At 41.0% G+C, this 15,716-nt stretch overlaps 1 protein-coding gene across 3 annotated transcripts in view; it reads left to right on the forward strand.

The window, feature by feature from the left end:
• LOC144114902 (rap guanine nucleotide exchange factor 1-like) overlaps nt 1–13,921 on the forward strand; it is a 79,510-nt gene extending 65,589 nt beyond the window's left edge. For all 3 annotated transcript variants that reach the window (XM_077648919.1, XM_077648918.1, XM_077648917.1), the window contains 7 exons: nt 2,757–2,934; nt 3,685–4,000; nt 6,423–6,517; nt 8,113–8,293; nt 8,391–8,488; nt 8,976–9,107; nt 9,561–13,921. In XM_077648919.1, coding sequence (XP_077505045.1) covers nt 2,757–2,934; nt 3,685–4,000; nt 6,423–6,517; nt 8,113–8,293; nt 8,391–8,488; nt 8,976–9,107; nt 9,561–9,699 — 1,139 coding nt within the window. In that variant the 3' untranslated portion in view covers nt 9,700–13,921. The remainder of the gene's footprint in view (nt 1–2,756; nt 2,935–3,684; nt 4,001–6,422; nt 6,518–8,112; nt 8,294–8,390; nt 8,489–8,975; nt 9,108–9,560) is intronic.
• Nucleotides 13,922–15,716: the final 1,795 nt, after the last annotated feature.

Consider the following 15,716-nt stretch of genomic DNA (forward strand, 5'->3'; position numbering starts at 1 on the left):
ATTGTTAATTTTGCCGCAGTTTCTTCGATGCTTAAACAGTCTGATATTTATGCATCTTTCGGTCTGGCCCACGTATCTCTTGCCGCAAGACAGCGGGATGTTGTACACAACACACTTATCACAATTCATGGTATTCTTTTTGATGGTCGATTCCCCATGCATAAACATCAGACTGGGTGAGCTTTGAAGAAACCGCACCAAAATTAACAATCCAAGCAATCTCGCCAAGCATAACTCGCTGCAAAGAATGCATCCCAAGATTCAAGGGAACCACTTTAATCGGACATTTCAGAGACCGGATTGAAAGAGTAATCTTTGAAGCATAGGAAATGGCATGGGCCGGTTCCACGGAATACGTAAGCGATCCGTCGATAGTGCTGACGCACAGCAAGATTCAACTGTTAACTAGCAGCGTGATGGAAAGCACTATCGCACTGATACAGTAATACACGGGTTAAGGTTTCATGAATAGCACTTAACATCTTGTATCACGGGTTACTGTTTCATGAATTAGCTCTTAACATCTTGTATCTCATACGTGTTTATACATTTGTTGTTTGTATGTGAGTATATAAGGCGAGGAGTACATTTAAGAAACAGTTGAAAGTTCGCGCACGTATCTGTCTTGTCTTGTTTTTTGTAACTAGGTAGCCCTTGTGGCAAAGTATAGCATGCCAACCTGAAGATGGAAAAATATGTATGGAAAACAGTAACAACGAAAGTACACAGTAGTATCCAAAAATTTTCATTCAATTAAGTTTCTTTAACAGTATGTACAATCAAAAAGTAAATAGTTACTATTTGAACATCTTATGCTCAGAAGCATACACTGTTCCTGCATTTCACAATTTGTTTCACAGCATGTTAGAAGGTTGCATGCATGTGATTGTAAGGCATTATTATTTCAAGTATTAGGAGTGCACCTCTCATCTGTAAAATGAATGATATAATGGGGTTGTTTCTTAATGTCAGGCTTATTTCTTTTACATGGCTTTGCAAAGCAGACATTATCTTTCAGAGCAGACACCATTGTGCAAGTGGCACTGTTGTGAAATTCTTGCAGCCCCATCATTATCATGTGGCTTGAAGAGCGCAGAGCTTCACTCACTTGTTTGTTGCTGTAGCTCGCAGCTTAATATAGAAGGGATCAAAAGTTAAGAAGGGAAGCTTTGTTTTTCTTTTGCCGTAGATGGTGAAGCTTGCTTATGATTCGCATCTCCAGTGTTGCATCTTTTCCTGTGCTCTGCATGAAAATGTGAAGTTGGACGTGCTCACCAAGGGATATGATCAGATTTTAATGCTACCCTCGAAGCTTATTGACACCCACTTCTTTCAACATGCCACACTCCCTTTATCAAGAACTTGCTTCACTGGCCTTTTCTTTTTTTTTATTGCTGCCTTCATTCCTTGAAAATAAAAAACAAATACAAGGGATGACAGGAAGACTTCAAAACACCTGTTTAGCAAAATAATTGCAGTGAGGCAGAGGATAAACGGGAGATGTTGACTGACCCTCTAGTCCTTACAGATGGCCATCATTTATGCTCTTTCTTTTAGTTTCAATCATAGCTGATGATTGGCTTAAAAACACAAAATGTTGAAAATTGCATAGGCATAGAATCAGCCTTTACATGTGGCTTTGTGGTTTGTAGTATCTTTATGCTACTGTAGTTAATGATGCTTCAACACTCTGTATGACAGCATTTATTTCAGCCCTTTGTTTTTACTTATTCTTATGAGAAAATGTAACATGTGCTATAGCAGTTGTAAGTTCTGAAAAACAGATTCTGAAAAGTACCTTCTTTTCTTTTAAACCGTTATTTATTCTATAGCTACCTTCTGGCCACTGTTGGAAAGCATTTCATTTATTTTTTTCTTAATGTATGTGTTAAAAACAGTGCCTGGTAATAAAACGAACGTATAGCTAATAATGACAATTCCTACCAACCGCAGTTGCTGTGCAGTGCACGTATAACTCACTAGGGTCTTTCTGCCAAGTTGCCGTTAATAGCAGAGTTATCAGTGTAGAAAGCATTTGAATGAGACGATTTCTTATCACAACTAAGCCAATGTCGTTGCCATTCTCACAACAGCATTAAAAGTGGTAATCCAAGGTGGTGCATATGTTGACTTACTTAATCAGGCTCAAAGCTGAGTGTTTGCTCCTTTTTCCAACAGTGTTGCTCATTAGTGAAGAGACTTTGTGTATGAACTGCATGCTTGCTTCAGCTACAACAGATATGTGAATAATTGCAATAATGAAAATGATACTTCATTATAGTTGTATATTATAATTTATAGAAAAGATGATGGTGCACTAAAGAGCACTTGAAACACAGCTGATCATTGGCATTCTGTCTTAGTACCAACAGTAGCATTGAGTGTGAAGTTCTTATATGTATGTGATGGCATAGTTTTACAGTATAATGAAACCATTGATTAAACATTATATAGTATACTTTACAAAATTTATTGTTATGATGATCATCTTAGTACCACTACATCCTGTGAGAAATCCTGTCAGATCCACATTCCTAAACCACATATCGAGTCCTATCTGGGACACTGTACGCCCATGGTGACACTCTCCTCCCCGAAGGATAATTCAGTAGTATGACCTGCTAGGTATGGTAGGTGTTAATGCTGTATTTAAATGCAGCCTACCACAGCTAGTTTTGTCTTTTCAACCTAATCGGTATCTCATTTCCAGCTTCATGTTTAAAAGGTTGGTGTATCTTCGGTTTTTCTTTCCTCAGAAAAAGAGTACTATTACCAGGAAGCCTTCCTGACAACCTACAAGACGTTTGTGAGCCCCATGGATCTAGTGAACAAGCTCATATACCGCTACAACAAGTTTATCCAGTTCTCGGACACACGGCAAAAGTATGCTCGCTGGGCTTTCTCGCTCCTGGTTCGTGTTGTGGATGACCTTGGGTAAGTACGATTGAAAAAATAGTTGCTGCAGCTCAGTGTGCATAATTTTGGAAATTAATTAGGTGTGCTTTCTTGAGTTTTTATCTAGAATGGAAATTTTCAGTTCTATTTGTAGACATGGATTCATTTGATGATTTTTCTTATGGTTTTATGGGCTGTGTCTTGCTTCTCTTCTTTTTTTTTTTGTTATGGGTGGCTATCTGTAGTTGCAAAAATAAGTGCTGGTAATAACTATGCTGTCACAAGGAATAATAACTAATAATTATGCTGTCACGTGAAGATATGATGACAGCATACGAGGCGTGCAGATATTGCAAGTTAATTAATCAAGTAATTTGACCCACGTTTTGAATGCCTATTATTTTAACTTATAAATAAATAAAACTGAAAAGTTATTGGAACATCATCTTTGACATGGTCATTGATGCATTTCTTCGTTATTATGATACGTGGTGCCAGACAAGTTTTGTCGAACTCTTGATTACGTCACAGAATAGTAGTTTAGTTAGAAGTTTTGGCTAAAGGTTTTACTTAAAGCATGTGCCTAATATGCAGTGCACAAAGGCTGCATGTTACGAAGTATGTTAGGAGCATTCTGCAAAAGGCAGGGTCTCAAAAACGCATGGAAATGTTGCGGTAACAAACTTTAATCACAGATTCCTGCTACCGGTGGATGTAGGCTGGCTCTTCTCGCCTCATTGAGCAAGTCCAGTAATGTGCGTTGTGGGTGTGCATCATGATTGTGTGTAGGCTGAGTGATGCGGGTCCAGACATGGTACGAGTCCTGACATCGTTCTCTCACCAACTGGTGGGCCGGGGAGACCTGAGCCTGGCAAGGGCTCTGCGGGCCAAGGTGGTAGAAAAGTGGGAGGCACACGCGCAGCTGCACACTGCCCTGGGGGGCCCCTGGGGCTCCACTGGTGCTGGGGGTGCCCCGCCTGGCTACGGTGGTAGCCTGGCCAACTTGCGCGTCACTACCCAGCCAGCCACCTTGCTCCACTTCAAGTCAGAGCTCCTGGCCGAGCAGATGACTCTGCTCGACGCTCACCTCTTCCAGCGCATTGATGTAAGTATGGAGAGCACCTACGGATTGAGCACTGAGAGGTTTTCTTGATAGGCGCTAGTAAAACCTGCTTGTAAAAACCTCCTTCGCTTATGAGCACCTGATGCTTCTAAACTAAAGCAATTTAGGTGCATCATTTGTGCACTTGCTGCACCCTTTCCTACCCAGTTTGGTGGCTCATTAGCTTTGGCATTCGTCTGCTGATCTCAAGGTCACAGGATCAAATCCTGGCCACTGCTACCACATTTTGGTGGAGACTAAATGCAGAAGCGCCCGTGTGCTGTGCAGTGTCAGTGCACGTTAAAGAACCACAGGTGGTCTAAATCAAATCTAAAGGTCTGATTTAAATCCAGTGGTCTAAATGAATCCAGATCCCTCCACGACGTTCCTCATAGCCCATGTGTCACTTTGGGACGTTAAACTTCACATACTTTGTGCCACCCTTGCATTACAAGAAATGAGAGATATTTGAACTGGCCTTCAGATGGGAGAAGGTCTATGCATGTATTTCACGTCAATGTCGCACCAGATGGTGCAAGAAATAGGGACAAACCTGTGAGCATGACTGACATCGCCGTGATAGAATAGACCAAAAATATTTGTATGCCTAGGTGTAAGTGTGTGCCTGTGCTTTGAGGTACTGATTTTTACGGGTGTGTAAACAGTACTTATTCAAAAGGATATCATTTATGAATAGAATAGCTTGACTGTCAAACTGAATAAAAATCAGACAGCAAAGCAACCAAACTAAATTAAGTGTGAACTAATTTATAAGTGATATTGTAATTTTATGCACACTGTTGTAAAGGATGGCAAAGAATCTTAAAAGCTTTAAAGTCTTTAAAAGTCAGGCAGGGAGACACGACCTTGCCAATGATATTCACCGCCTGTTTACGGGAGGTGTCCTGAAGCCTGGACTGGGAACAATTGGGGATAAGAGTTAATGGAGAATACCTAAGTAATCTGCGATTCGCTGATGACATTGCCTTGCTAAGTCACTCAGGAGATGAACTGCAAAGCATGATCAATGAGTTAGACAGGCAGAAGAGAACAGTGGGTCTAAAAATTAGCATATAATAAACCAAAGTAATGTTCAACAGTCTTGCAAGGGAACAGCAGTTCACAATTTGCTACGGGGTGTTGGAAGCGGTAAGGGAATACGTCTACTTAAGGCAGGTAGTGACTGCTGATCCAGAACATGAGAGAGAAATAACTGGATGTATAAGAATGGGGTGGAACGCATGTGGCAGGTTCTATCAGGTCATGAATAACAGCTTACTAATATCCCTTAAGAGAAAAATATGCAACAGCTTTGTCTTACTGATACTCACCTATGGGGCAGAAGTGTGGAGGCTAAGGAAAGGGTTCAGCTTAAGTTAGGGACAACACAGCAAGCTATGGAAAGAAAAATAAGTGTAACGTTAAGAGACCGGAAGCTGGCAAAGTGGGTGAGGGAACAAACGCAGGTTAATGACATCCTAGTCGAAATCAAGAGGAAGAACTGGGCTTGGGCAGGGCATGTAATGCAAAGGCAAGGTAACCACAGGTCCTTAAGGGTAATGGAGTTGATTCCAAGAGAAGGCAAGTGTAGCAGGGGGTGGTGGGAAGTTAGGTGGGCGGATGAGATTTAGAAGTTTGCGGGGATACTGTGGCCGTAGCTGGCAAAGGACAGGGTTAATTGGGGAGACATGTTGCCTTGCATTGGACGTAGTCTGGCTGATGTTGACAGTGATAACAGCACACACATGAAGAAAATAGAAGTGGTACCATTACGGTGATTCTTGTGCACAGGATGATAACAACAAAACCACCTCAAGGATGTTGAGTGTAAACTTTTACCACTAATGATGATGGTGAACAAATTGGTAGCACAATGCCACAGTGGAACAAATGGGTGCATGTTCAGGCTTTGGACACCACCAGGCAAACAAAATGCAACATGCAGTAGGCACAGAACAATGCCTGATCAGCTGCCAGGCCACATATATGGCTCAAGGGCCTGCAATGTATGACAGAGCTAGCTGGCACCAAACTCTGATGTTACGCCGAGCCTCCGAGACAGACATCCAGCATGAGTGATAGCAATAAAACACTTTGTACCTGTTAGGAATGATTGAACAAATGTATGTTTGCAAGCATTGTGACCTTAAAAAGATGGGTGGTGTGCAGTGCAATTTGCAACAGTACTTGTGTGTCTCGAACTGGCACAGTGATGCATATTAATCAATGCTTGTACACCATGTAAGCTTCCAGTGCTGAGTTATGTGTTATCTTCACAAGATACGCTCGTGTTTTCACAGTTTTTGAATAATTCTGAAGCATTTATGCCTTGGGCCTTTGTGGCAGCCTTGATATGTCAGATAATGTTCCCTCTGGGCCTGTTCCTTGATATGAAGTATGTGCTTACCATATTATGTTTATCTAGATCTCCGAGATTCTTATCTGGGCAAAAGAGCAAAATGAAGATTCAAGTCCAAACCTGACAAAGTTCACTGAACATTTCAACAAGATGTCCTACTGGTAAGGTTTCATTTCCAACCCCTTTGGCGCACTTCATTTAGTGATTAGCCACAGTCATGTTCTATCTACGCAGGCAGCTTTGTTGGGTGAGAGCCTTCAACAAATATAATTAATTCAAAGTGAAACATCTATCAAGTTTTGTCACCTTCTGAGCAGTTTTAGAGAATCACCTTCAGTGTTACATTATTTTTGTGGACTTCCTAATGTGTTTCACTTCTGGCATGGAATATTAAATGCCTGCAGAGTTCAGAAAGGAGCCGCCACGTTGGCTCAGTGGTTACGGGGCTTGGCTGCCGACTTGAAAGGCTCAGGTTTGATCCTGGCCGTGGCAGTCGCATTTAAATGGAGGCAAAATGCTGGAGGCCCATGTACTGTGCGATGTCAGTGCACGTTAAAAAAACCGCAGATGGTCGATATTATCAGGAGCCCTCCACTACGACGTCCCTTGTAGCCTGAGTCGCTCTGGGCCGTAAAACCCCAGAAAACCAAACCAACATCGCACAATTTACGTAAAAACTAAGTAGTGTGGGTTTGAGGACGCTCCCTTGTGGTAAGCTGGCATTTACAGATTTTATGGGTGAATAAATGATTCCATCTTGCCACTCATTCCTTCCATTATTGCAGGTATGAGGTTACTAGTACTAATACTACTCCTTCTATGTTGCACAATTCTAATTTGTTAGGCGGTGTTTGAGGACTTGCTTTTAAGATTGGCTCTTTTTGCACAAAAAGCGATAACTCTGTTAACCTATCTTTATGGAATCTGAATTGATCAGGACTGTTCAGATTAGAAGTGTTTGCAAACTTTGTTATATATAAGTGTATTTGTTTTTCTAACCTCTGAAAAAACAAGCATCAAAGAAATCAGGCTATTTTTTGTCATTGGACTTAAGAACTGCAAGAATTTTCTATATTTGAATTTTTTTTTTCAGGAGAGGTACTTGTTGAGAGACTAAGATATATACACACACATGCACATACGCACGCACGCGCACACACACACACGTGCGTTGTGGTAGAATGGAGGAGAGAACATGTTTGACAGGCATTACTTTACTGTTTCCATTACTGCTTTAATGACTTCTTCCGGGTTAAATATAATCTATATAAGTTTTGCTCACACAGTTTTTATTTAAATGAAGGGTATTTGAGTTCCTGTTAATACCACTCTGCACTTCACAGTAAAAGAAGGATTCGAAACTGTATAAACAGAAGAATTTTTGAATGTTTTTGCTAATTTTTTACCATGCGCTACTTCATTGTTCAGTATTACTTCATTAGTGCATCTGCTTGCGAGAAAATGGCTTGAATGTCTTAATGTTATTCTAAATTATTTTGGGTTTCCTGTTGCACCCAGGTTCGAAAATATTAACTACTATTTACATTTTGTGCTTCTGTTTAAAGCATTTGCCCTTTTCCAGTGTTAAATTTTTTGTCAGCTGTATGGGTCACAATCACATGCAGCTAGGAACATTATGAACGGCAGCTGTGTTGTAGTACACTGCATTTTTATGATGGTGTCATGTACACTGTATACTTGCTTATGTTTTTAGGATTGTGTCACTGTTTTACATGTTGCCTGGTTTTCTTGGCAGGGCACGCTCTTGTATCTTGAAGCAGTGCGACGCGAAAGAGCGCGAGCGAGTAGTAGTGAAGTTCATCAAGATCATGAAGCATCTGCGCAAAATCAACAACTTCAATTCTTACCTGGCCATCCTGTCAGCATTGGATTCTGCACCAATTCGCCGTCTTGAGTGGCAGAAGAATATCACTGAGGTGAATACAGTGCCTGGCTGCCCCTTTTTGCCACTGGCAGGTTGCTCTGTTACATTTAGATCTCATTTCGTGTTCACGTTTTATGTTTCTTTCTTAGGGCCTCAAGGAATACTGCGCCTTGATAGATAGCTCATCGTCTTTCCGTGCATACAGACAAGCTTTGGCAGAAACAACACCACCATGTATTCCTTACATGTGAGTACATTCAAGTAGTGTCACTGCTTTATGAGGTGGCAGAAAGCAGGAGCACCCACTGATGAAGAGGAAATAGCGCATTGCTCAGGTGCCCAGTTCTTAGTGCCTTCTTGACATGTGTTGCTACTCTGAAGTCACGCTAATGGCCATTTCATCATCATAATACTAAGTGCTTGCTAGGCGCACAAGTTTAATGCCTGCATGTTGACTCGCATAATTCTTTTTTTTTTCTTGTGGTGTGCTTTTAAAAAACCCTTACGGGCACTAGTCGGGTGTCACCCGACGCTGGATAAAAGTGTATTTACAGAGGATAGGGTGTCCTTCACAATACGGCGAATATTGCTGACCACAAAGAGCTCAGAAAGTTTACACACCAAAAAATCTTTGCTTCAGTAAATTGCAGCTTTGTGGAGGTGCTTTTAATGGCTTTACTTAAGCATTTTTCTTGAATTGCGGGCACTCTCAAAAGCCAGATGTTTCTTTTCAGTGGCCTGATACTGCAAGACTTGACTTTTGTTCATGTGGGAAACACGGATTACATCACGGACGCCATAGTGAACTTTACCAAATGCTGGCAGCAGTTTCACATCCTTGAGCCCATGAGGTGCTTCAAGAAAAAGTAAGCAATTGGTCTGCAATTTGTCGCTGTTTTCTTCACGTGCTTCATTGCCTTTTGTCTCTAAACATTTTCCCATGATGTATTGTTTCCATCTTACAGTTCAGACAAGTGTCAGCTTGGTGGATTGTGCATTAGGCTTTCTCACACACAATAAAAATAGAGCCTAAGTTGGCATTAACACCTGGTTCCTTTTATCGTTATGCGTATGCAGTTCCTTCAAGTTCATTTGAAACTTAGACTCTACATTATTATAGGGCACAGACTGTTTAAGCCAGGAAAAGAGTATTTTGTTAAAACCTGGAAGGTAAATACCACCATTTATTATTTTTGAGAGTGAAGCTTCTTAATGGAAATAAGATTAGAGGTGAGAGCAGGGAAGCATTATGTGCTAAATTCTTCTTGTTGCTATGTGTTGCCTCTCTGCTAATTGTTCTGTGTTGCATCATTCTACAGGCCATTTACATTTAAGCGCAATGAGCAGATAATCGACTTCTTCAACAACTTTGAAGACTACCTCTCAGAGGATGCAATGTGGGAGATCTCTGAGAACATCAAGCCACGTGCAGGCCAAAAGAAGAAAGACTACAGCTGAAGCAGTTATTTACACCTGGCATTTTATCATGTGCATCCCTTCATGGTGCCTGCTTGCTTTATAGTTCATTTACCAGGCCGGCCATTTTTGAAGGCGACGAATACTTAGTGCTGTTTCATACTAGGCTTTTTTTTTTCTCACTTTTATGTTTACTCATGCTTGTTTTATTATGTACTTTTAATTCTATGCCTTTATGATCTTAGTTTAAAAATTGATGTAAAATCTATGTAGTGTATAGCTGTGACAGCTGTGGACCATGTAGAATGTTTTCCTTATTGAGTCATTTCAAGGCGAGGCAATCACTGGCGCATTTTGCAGCCACAATCTAGCAACAGTGTAGTGTCAACCTTCAGAGTGCAATTATTTTATTAGATTTTTGTTACTGTATATGTGTGTTAGTATTGCCAATAATTTATTCTTGTCACTTAGCTATGTAAACTTTAGCTTAGGGGCTCGCTTGCCCTTCCAGACGTGAAAAGTATGCAAGCTTCAAAGTGTTTTTTGACTTACGATTAATATAGTACTATATATATTTATTGATAGGCAACCGTGCAGTTTTTTTGTTTTTTTTTGCAACTTATACCATACTTGGGACTACTGTTTATGCAATGTTGCCAAAAACTGGACCCTCCTTAACTAAGCCTTGCTGTCAAAGCTGTTCCGCTTGTATTGTAGACCCCCATCAACTCAGTCTCGGTTAGTTGTCAGTATATTTGCATGTGCAGCACTGTAAAACTTGGGCTACCATTTTGATCTAGGGCAACATTCCAGAGTGCAGAACTACATGTGCAGGGGCCTGGAAACGATTTTTTTCATATAGCAAACTCTTTAAGAACAAGATTCATTGATAGAGTACTTCAGTGAAGTTTAAGTGCTTGTTTATGGCTGCTTTATCTTAGTTGAAAAGGAAAAAAGGGTTTTTGCTAGAAAGCTTGAGCCCATGTAAGGTTCTTTAGCACTATGGTCAACAGCCCTATGGTACAGTCTGCATTCATTGTGGTTAGCATGCTTTCCTGCTATAAACAGTTCTCTCACATTTCAAATTTGCTGCCTAATTTTAGGGTGCAGAACACATGCAGCAAAGTAAACCATAAACCAGTGTGACAAATAATGGGACGTCCTTTTTTTTTTGCATACCTGGTGCTCTCAGGTGGTTGCCAAGACAGTTGGGCTTCAGATCTCAGGAGCTATACAGTGTGCTGAACCATAAGATACAGTAACATAGATGAGGCAGTATGGCTCAAAGTCATTCAGCCATTATATTCAGCCAAAAAAATATGTGCACAGAATTCTGGGACACTTCATTATATTTTTGCTCCATGTGTAGAAGATGCGGCAGCTGTTAGTCCCCTTTTAACAGCTGTTGTATCGGATTTGCAAAAATGGCCCAGTGTAATGTCTGAAACAATTGGTGCTAGTTTTAGCTGTTGGAAGTTTAGGAAACTGCTTGGTCTCTCTTATTAGCGACTGGAGTACTGTAAAAAAAAGTATCGATTTGGTTTTGTGCAGTGCTGGCATATTGCTGTCAAGTTTACAAGCCATGCCTAGCATGTGCAAGGAGGTGGTTCCTGATCCTCTTTTACATGTTAAGTCTTGCAACATGTACTTTTATTGAAAGAACTGTACCATTACTGTAGCTCATATTAATGCATTTTAATAGCCCCTACCATTAAACAATTGCCATGTATTGCTTGTTATAATTTGTTCGGCATTGAAGAAGCAGGGCCCAGTCTTCACTCTTCAGCTTATTCACATAGGCGGTGATGTAGCCCTATGCCTTGACAACAGACTCGATCTGTGTACAGAGTAACCTTTGTTGGTTTTTGCATTGGCAGGAATTTTTTTTTATTTCTCTGCTTTAGTGACTAGATTTTAGCCCTGTGATCATCATACTATGAGGATATCTTATGTGTGAGCACGCGACAGATAATTAATTTGTCGCTGTTTATTGTGACCGGTTTTAATTTTGATTGCGAAGGACTACTGTGCAGACTGTGACATCTAATACCGCCCTACAAACACAACTGGTAAATTTATACAACTCGAAAGCGCCAGTTGCACGCCATTGCCCGAGAGGAGCTAAAAATGCAGGCCAATCTTGAATGTTTGGAACTTCTTGCTGATGATGAGAGAAGTGCATGTTGTGTACCAAGTAAACCAATTTCTTCATGGTGATTTTCATGTCTCAAGGTGCTAAACCTTTGTGCATACAGGCTTTAAAAATCAAATATGTTCTACGCTGTGTTCACTAATACTTTTTAGAAAGTTTCTAAGAATACACAGAAACATGCCTCCATGATTTTGTATCAGTATTTTTTAATGCAGTTAATCATGTCTGAAGCAGAATAAGGCATTTCTGGGAGGAAGGGGGTGGGGGGGGGCAGTAGAAGCTGTTCGCAAAACTAGAGCTTTTTATTTATCACAGCATTAACAAAGAGACAACTTTCAATAAAAGGGTGATATTTTGTTTCCCTCAGAACCTTTCATATGCCTTTGACTGGGGAAAAAGGTAGCATATGTACCCTGTTAATGTCTCTTTGCCTATGTTATCCCCCCCCCCAACTCAAAAAAAAATTTCAATATCCCTGGTGAGCACTCACCACCATGTGGGTGCAGTGAAAAAATACTGCCTTACAGATTGAGTGAGAAAACACCTTTAACGTAACACCAAGTCCAATATTACGAAGCCAGGATAGCTCTGACTTGCTTTAGTAATGTTTCCTTCATGAAAAGGTGGCTAAGCTGCCTATATGTATGGACAGATTTCAAGAAAGACGTAAAAATGCTTTCACACGTGTTGTTGCAATGTTTTTAAAGTCTCCGCCTTTGGCATTGCACTGGCACTATTCAAGAAGTCAACAGATCCATCTTCATCAACTGAGTTTTGACATTATGTGCATAAAGCTAGATTTCCTGCATTGTTTCTTTGTGGTGTGAAGCTTGTTTGTGTGTGTGTGAAAGCATGTTCTGAACATTTATGTTATGTCATGGCAGGCAGCAAACTAACAGATTTGATTGCAAAATCTGCTACAGGTTTTTAATTATCACCTCGTTTGAAACACAGGCAAGTAGAAAACCAAGCTGGTCATTTTAATTTAAATATTGGCATGTGAACAAACTCCTTTTGATGTGTTGTATGGCCACCGAGGTGTTCAAAATGAGGGTGCCATTCGTAATGTAACCAGCTGCATCTTTTAAAACTTTGTCAGGTGTCGGCTAGTACACATATGGGAGGCTCAACGTTGGAGCCATTTGAATGAAGTCTTAGAGGTGCCCGACAGTTTGTGGCAGAGCACACCTTGAGCACTACTGCTAAGGTCTATTAGAGGCTCAGTAAAATGCTGTGCTCATCTTCACTGAATATTTTCTCTAAGGTGATGTACAGTATTCTAAATTAGCTACTCTAACAGTATCTAAATAAAGCGGGTACCATGCATGGTACATATAAGACCTTATTACTTTTGTTGCATTTTATTTTTGCACTTTACAGATGTTTGGGGGAGCTCTGTACATATTATAAAAGCCAGTGTGAAATTGTAAAATGTCGTGCACATGCCTGTGTAAATATATTAAAAGAATGAAGACTTATTTGAGGCACTTCAGTGACCTTTAAGTGAAGTATGCCCCTAAATCATAGCTTTATACTTCCAGGTATTCTGGAGGAAGTAGTTGTGATAAAAAAATAACACTTATATGGCACTAACACCCACAAGCAGCAAAACATTACAGAATAGTGCTATATACTGCTTGCCAGTATGTGTATGTGATAAAAATTTTTAATATGCCCAAGAATGAACTGTCAGTGGAGTTTGTTGTTCATGTCATCTAGTGCATGTCTTGTGCATGGTTCTTGGGGGCACATTTTTGCTTTTTTGTGCGTGTGTGTATAGCCCCATTGTTGCTGGCACTTGCATGTCCTTGGTAGGTGCTTATAGGAAGGTGAACTGCATAGCAAGCCATAACATAACTGTTTACTGCCGTAATGACGTGGGCCTGTGCCCAACTTCAATTATTGTTCATCACCTGAAGTCACAACAGTGTACAATTTGTTCTTCAGTGCATCATTAAAGCTGTATCTTGAGTTCTAGATAACTTGTCTTCATCAGCATCTGAAACGGTCTGACCTTAGTTACAAGTGTGATTAGAATGTCTAAAAAACATCAAATATGCCAAAGTACAAGTGCTTTGATGTGCATTAAAACCCCTATTTCGTAGAGTATGCATTTTTGCATGGTCTGTTATTTGGGCAGCTCAAAACGTACTTCTGTTTTGAGGTTACCTTCTCATTTAAGCACTAGATCTACTTGTCCTCCGTTCTTGTGTGAACTTAGCGCAATTCATTGCGCTAAAGGTTGGGAATGTGGCTTTCCCGGTACGGTGCTATAAGTTCGCACTGCCTGTTATTTTCCAAGGAAGCGCATAGCAGCAGTAACTGCAAAATTTACTGCATTCATTATTCCTTCTATCTGTAACCGCCTCCAAAAATTTTCATTTAAATGCAAACTTGTAATGAATCAGAAGCATTTTGAAGATCACAATAAAATTATTGCATTTATCAAGCTTTTATTGAAATTTAGAAGCTTTTTGTAAACTGGTAGGTCCAAATGCAGTTGCCCCGAGGGTTAAAGCTACTTGGAATTGCAATTTTTCTCCCTTTATGGGGCAACTCCGGAGTTTTTTTTTTTTTACCTCCACGCGTTTGCTGACACTTTCATGGTGGGTTCTCTGGGCTCTTTCAAACCTTAGCGCTACATGTCATAGCCAGGCAGCAGTTTGTTTCCGCACAAATGAATTACAAATTTTCCCCGTTTCATGGCCTCATTCGGGCCATTTTCTATGGACAATCTTGCATGTGCGACATTGCAAGCTGCATACTTGTTGATATTCACTCTGCAAAAGGAAAAAAATTTTCAGCTTGTTTTTGGCCATATCGGAGAAATGATGACAATTGTAAGTTAGTCTCCAAATTCGGCAATCAGCATGTACACGAGAGGTTTTGTGAGAGTATCTGTGACCACAATTTGGTCGAAACCTAGTTTTGGTTTCCTGATTTTGCTGTTTTGCAATTGTTTTCCTCATTATTTTTAAAAAAAAATTGCTGCTGCAGTATTTCAAACATAGGCGACTGCAGACCGAACACGCAGACGGAGGCAGACATGAGTTCAGGCATCGGCAGCGTGCACAGCGATCCGCCGCTGCTGAGCCTCTCAGACGAATCCTCAGTGGAAACATTTCCAAATGACGTTACAGCTTTGGTCACATGACAACGACGCACGCAAGGATGTCAGCTCGGGCTAATGTCATTCGTCGGAAATTACATTAAATTTCCGCCTGACGGGGCTGTTGCAGTCGCTTGGAATTGAATGGGTTCTGGAGCACAATTCAGTGCCTTATTTGCTGTCTTCTCTCTTCTTCAGATTCCTTAAATTTCTAGGGATTGATCATCAATTGCGCGCATAGTTGCTCATGTAACACACCATGTTACACACTATCTTCTCTTGCGCTACACCATTTAACACAAAACGTTACGCATCACTAGACACCTTTAGCGTACCATGTACCATGTTATTAGTACAGGAGTGCCAGGAGCCCGCGCGCGGCCAATGTGCATGCGCAAATCATTTTGACAGCACCAGGGCCTGGCACTGCGCGCGCGCCTGCAGCATCGGGACCAATCAGCCCGTGCTGACTGGTGGTGGGCGGGCTCCCGGTACTTCGGTAACGGTAACACGGTATGCTAAAGGTGTCTACTGTTAAAGTACAAACGGTCGCAAACGGGAGAAGGACACTTCCGCTTATGCTAATTAAAACGACACGGCAAATGCTGCGGCAACGGCCGGCACAGCTGCCCTTCAACACAGTAATTTCGATAAGGAGTTCATTCAGACAGATTGGGGGAAGAGCGGAGAGACAATTGCCGGACACCAAAGCCGGTAGTGCACAATGCCGTCGACGCACGATCGAGTATGCTGCCATAACGCCAAACACGAAATTTCAGGGAGTGGGCGGCGGTGCCG

This window comes from Amblyomma americanum, chromosome 1 (genome assembly GCF_052857255.1).
Source record: "Amblyomma americanum isolate KBUSLIRL-KWMA chromosome 1, ASM5285725v1, whole genome shotgun sequence".
Taxonomy (NCBI): domain Eukaryota; kingdom Metazoa; phylum Arthropoda; class Arachnida; order Ixodida; family Ixodidae; genus Amblyomma; species Amblyomma americanum.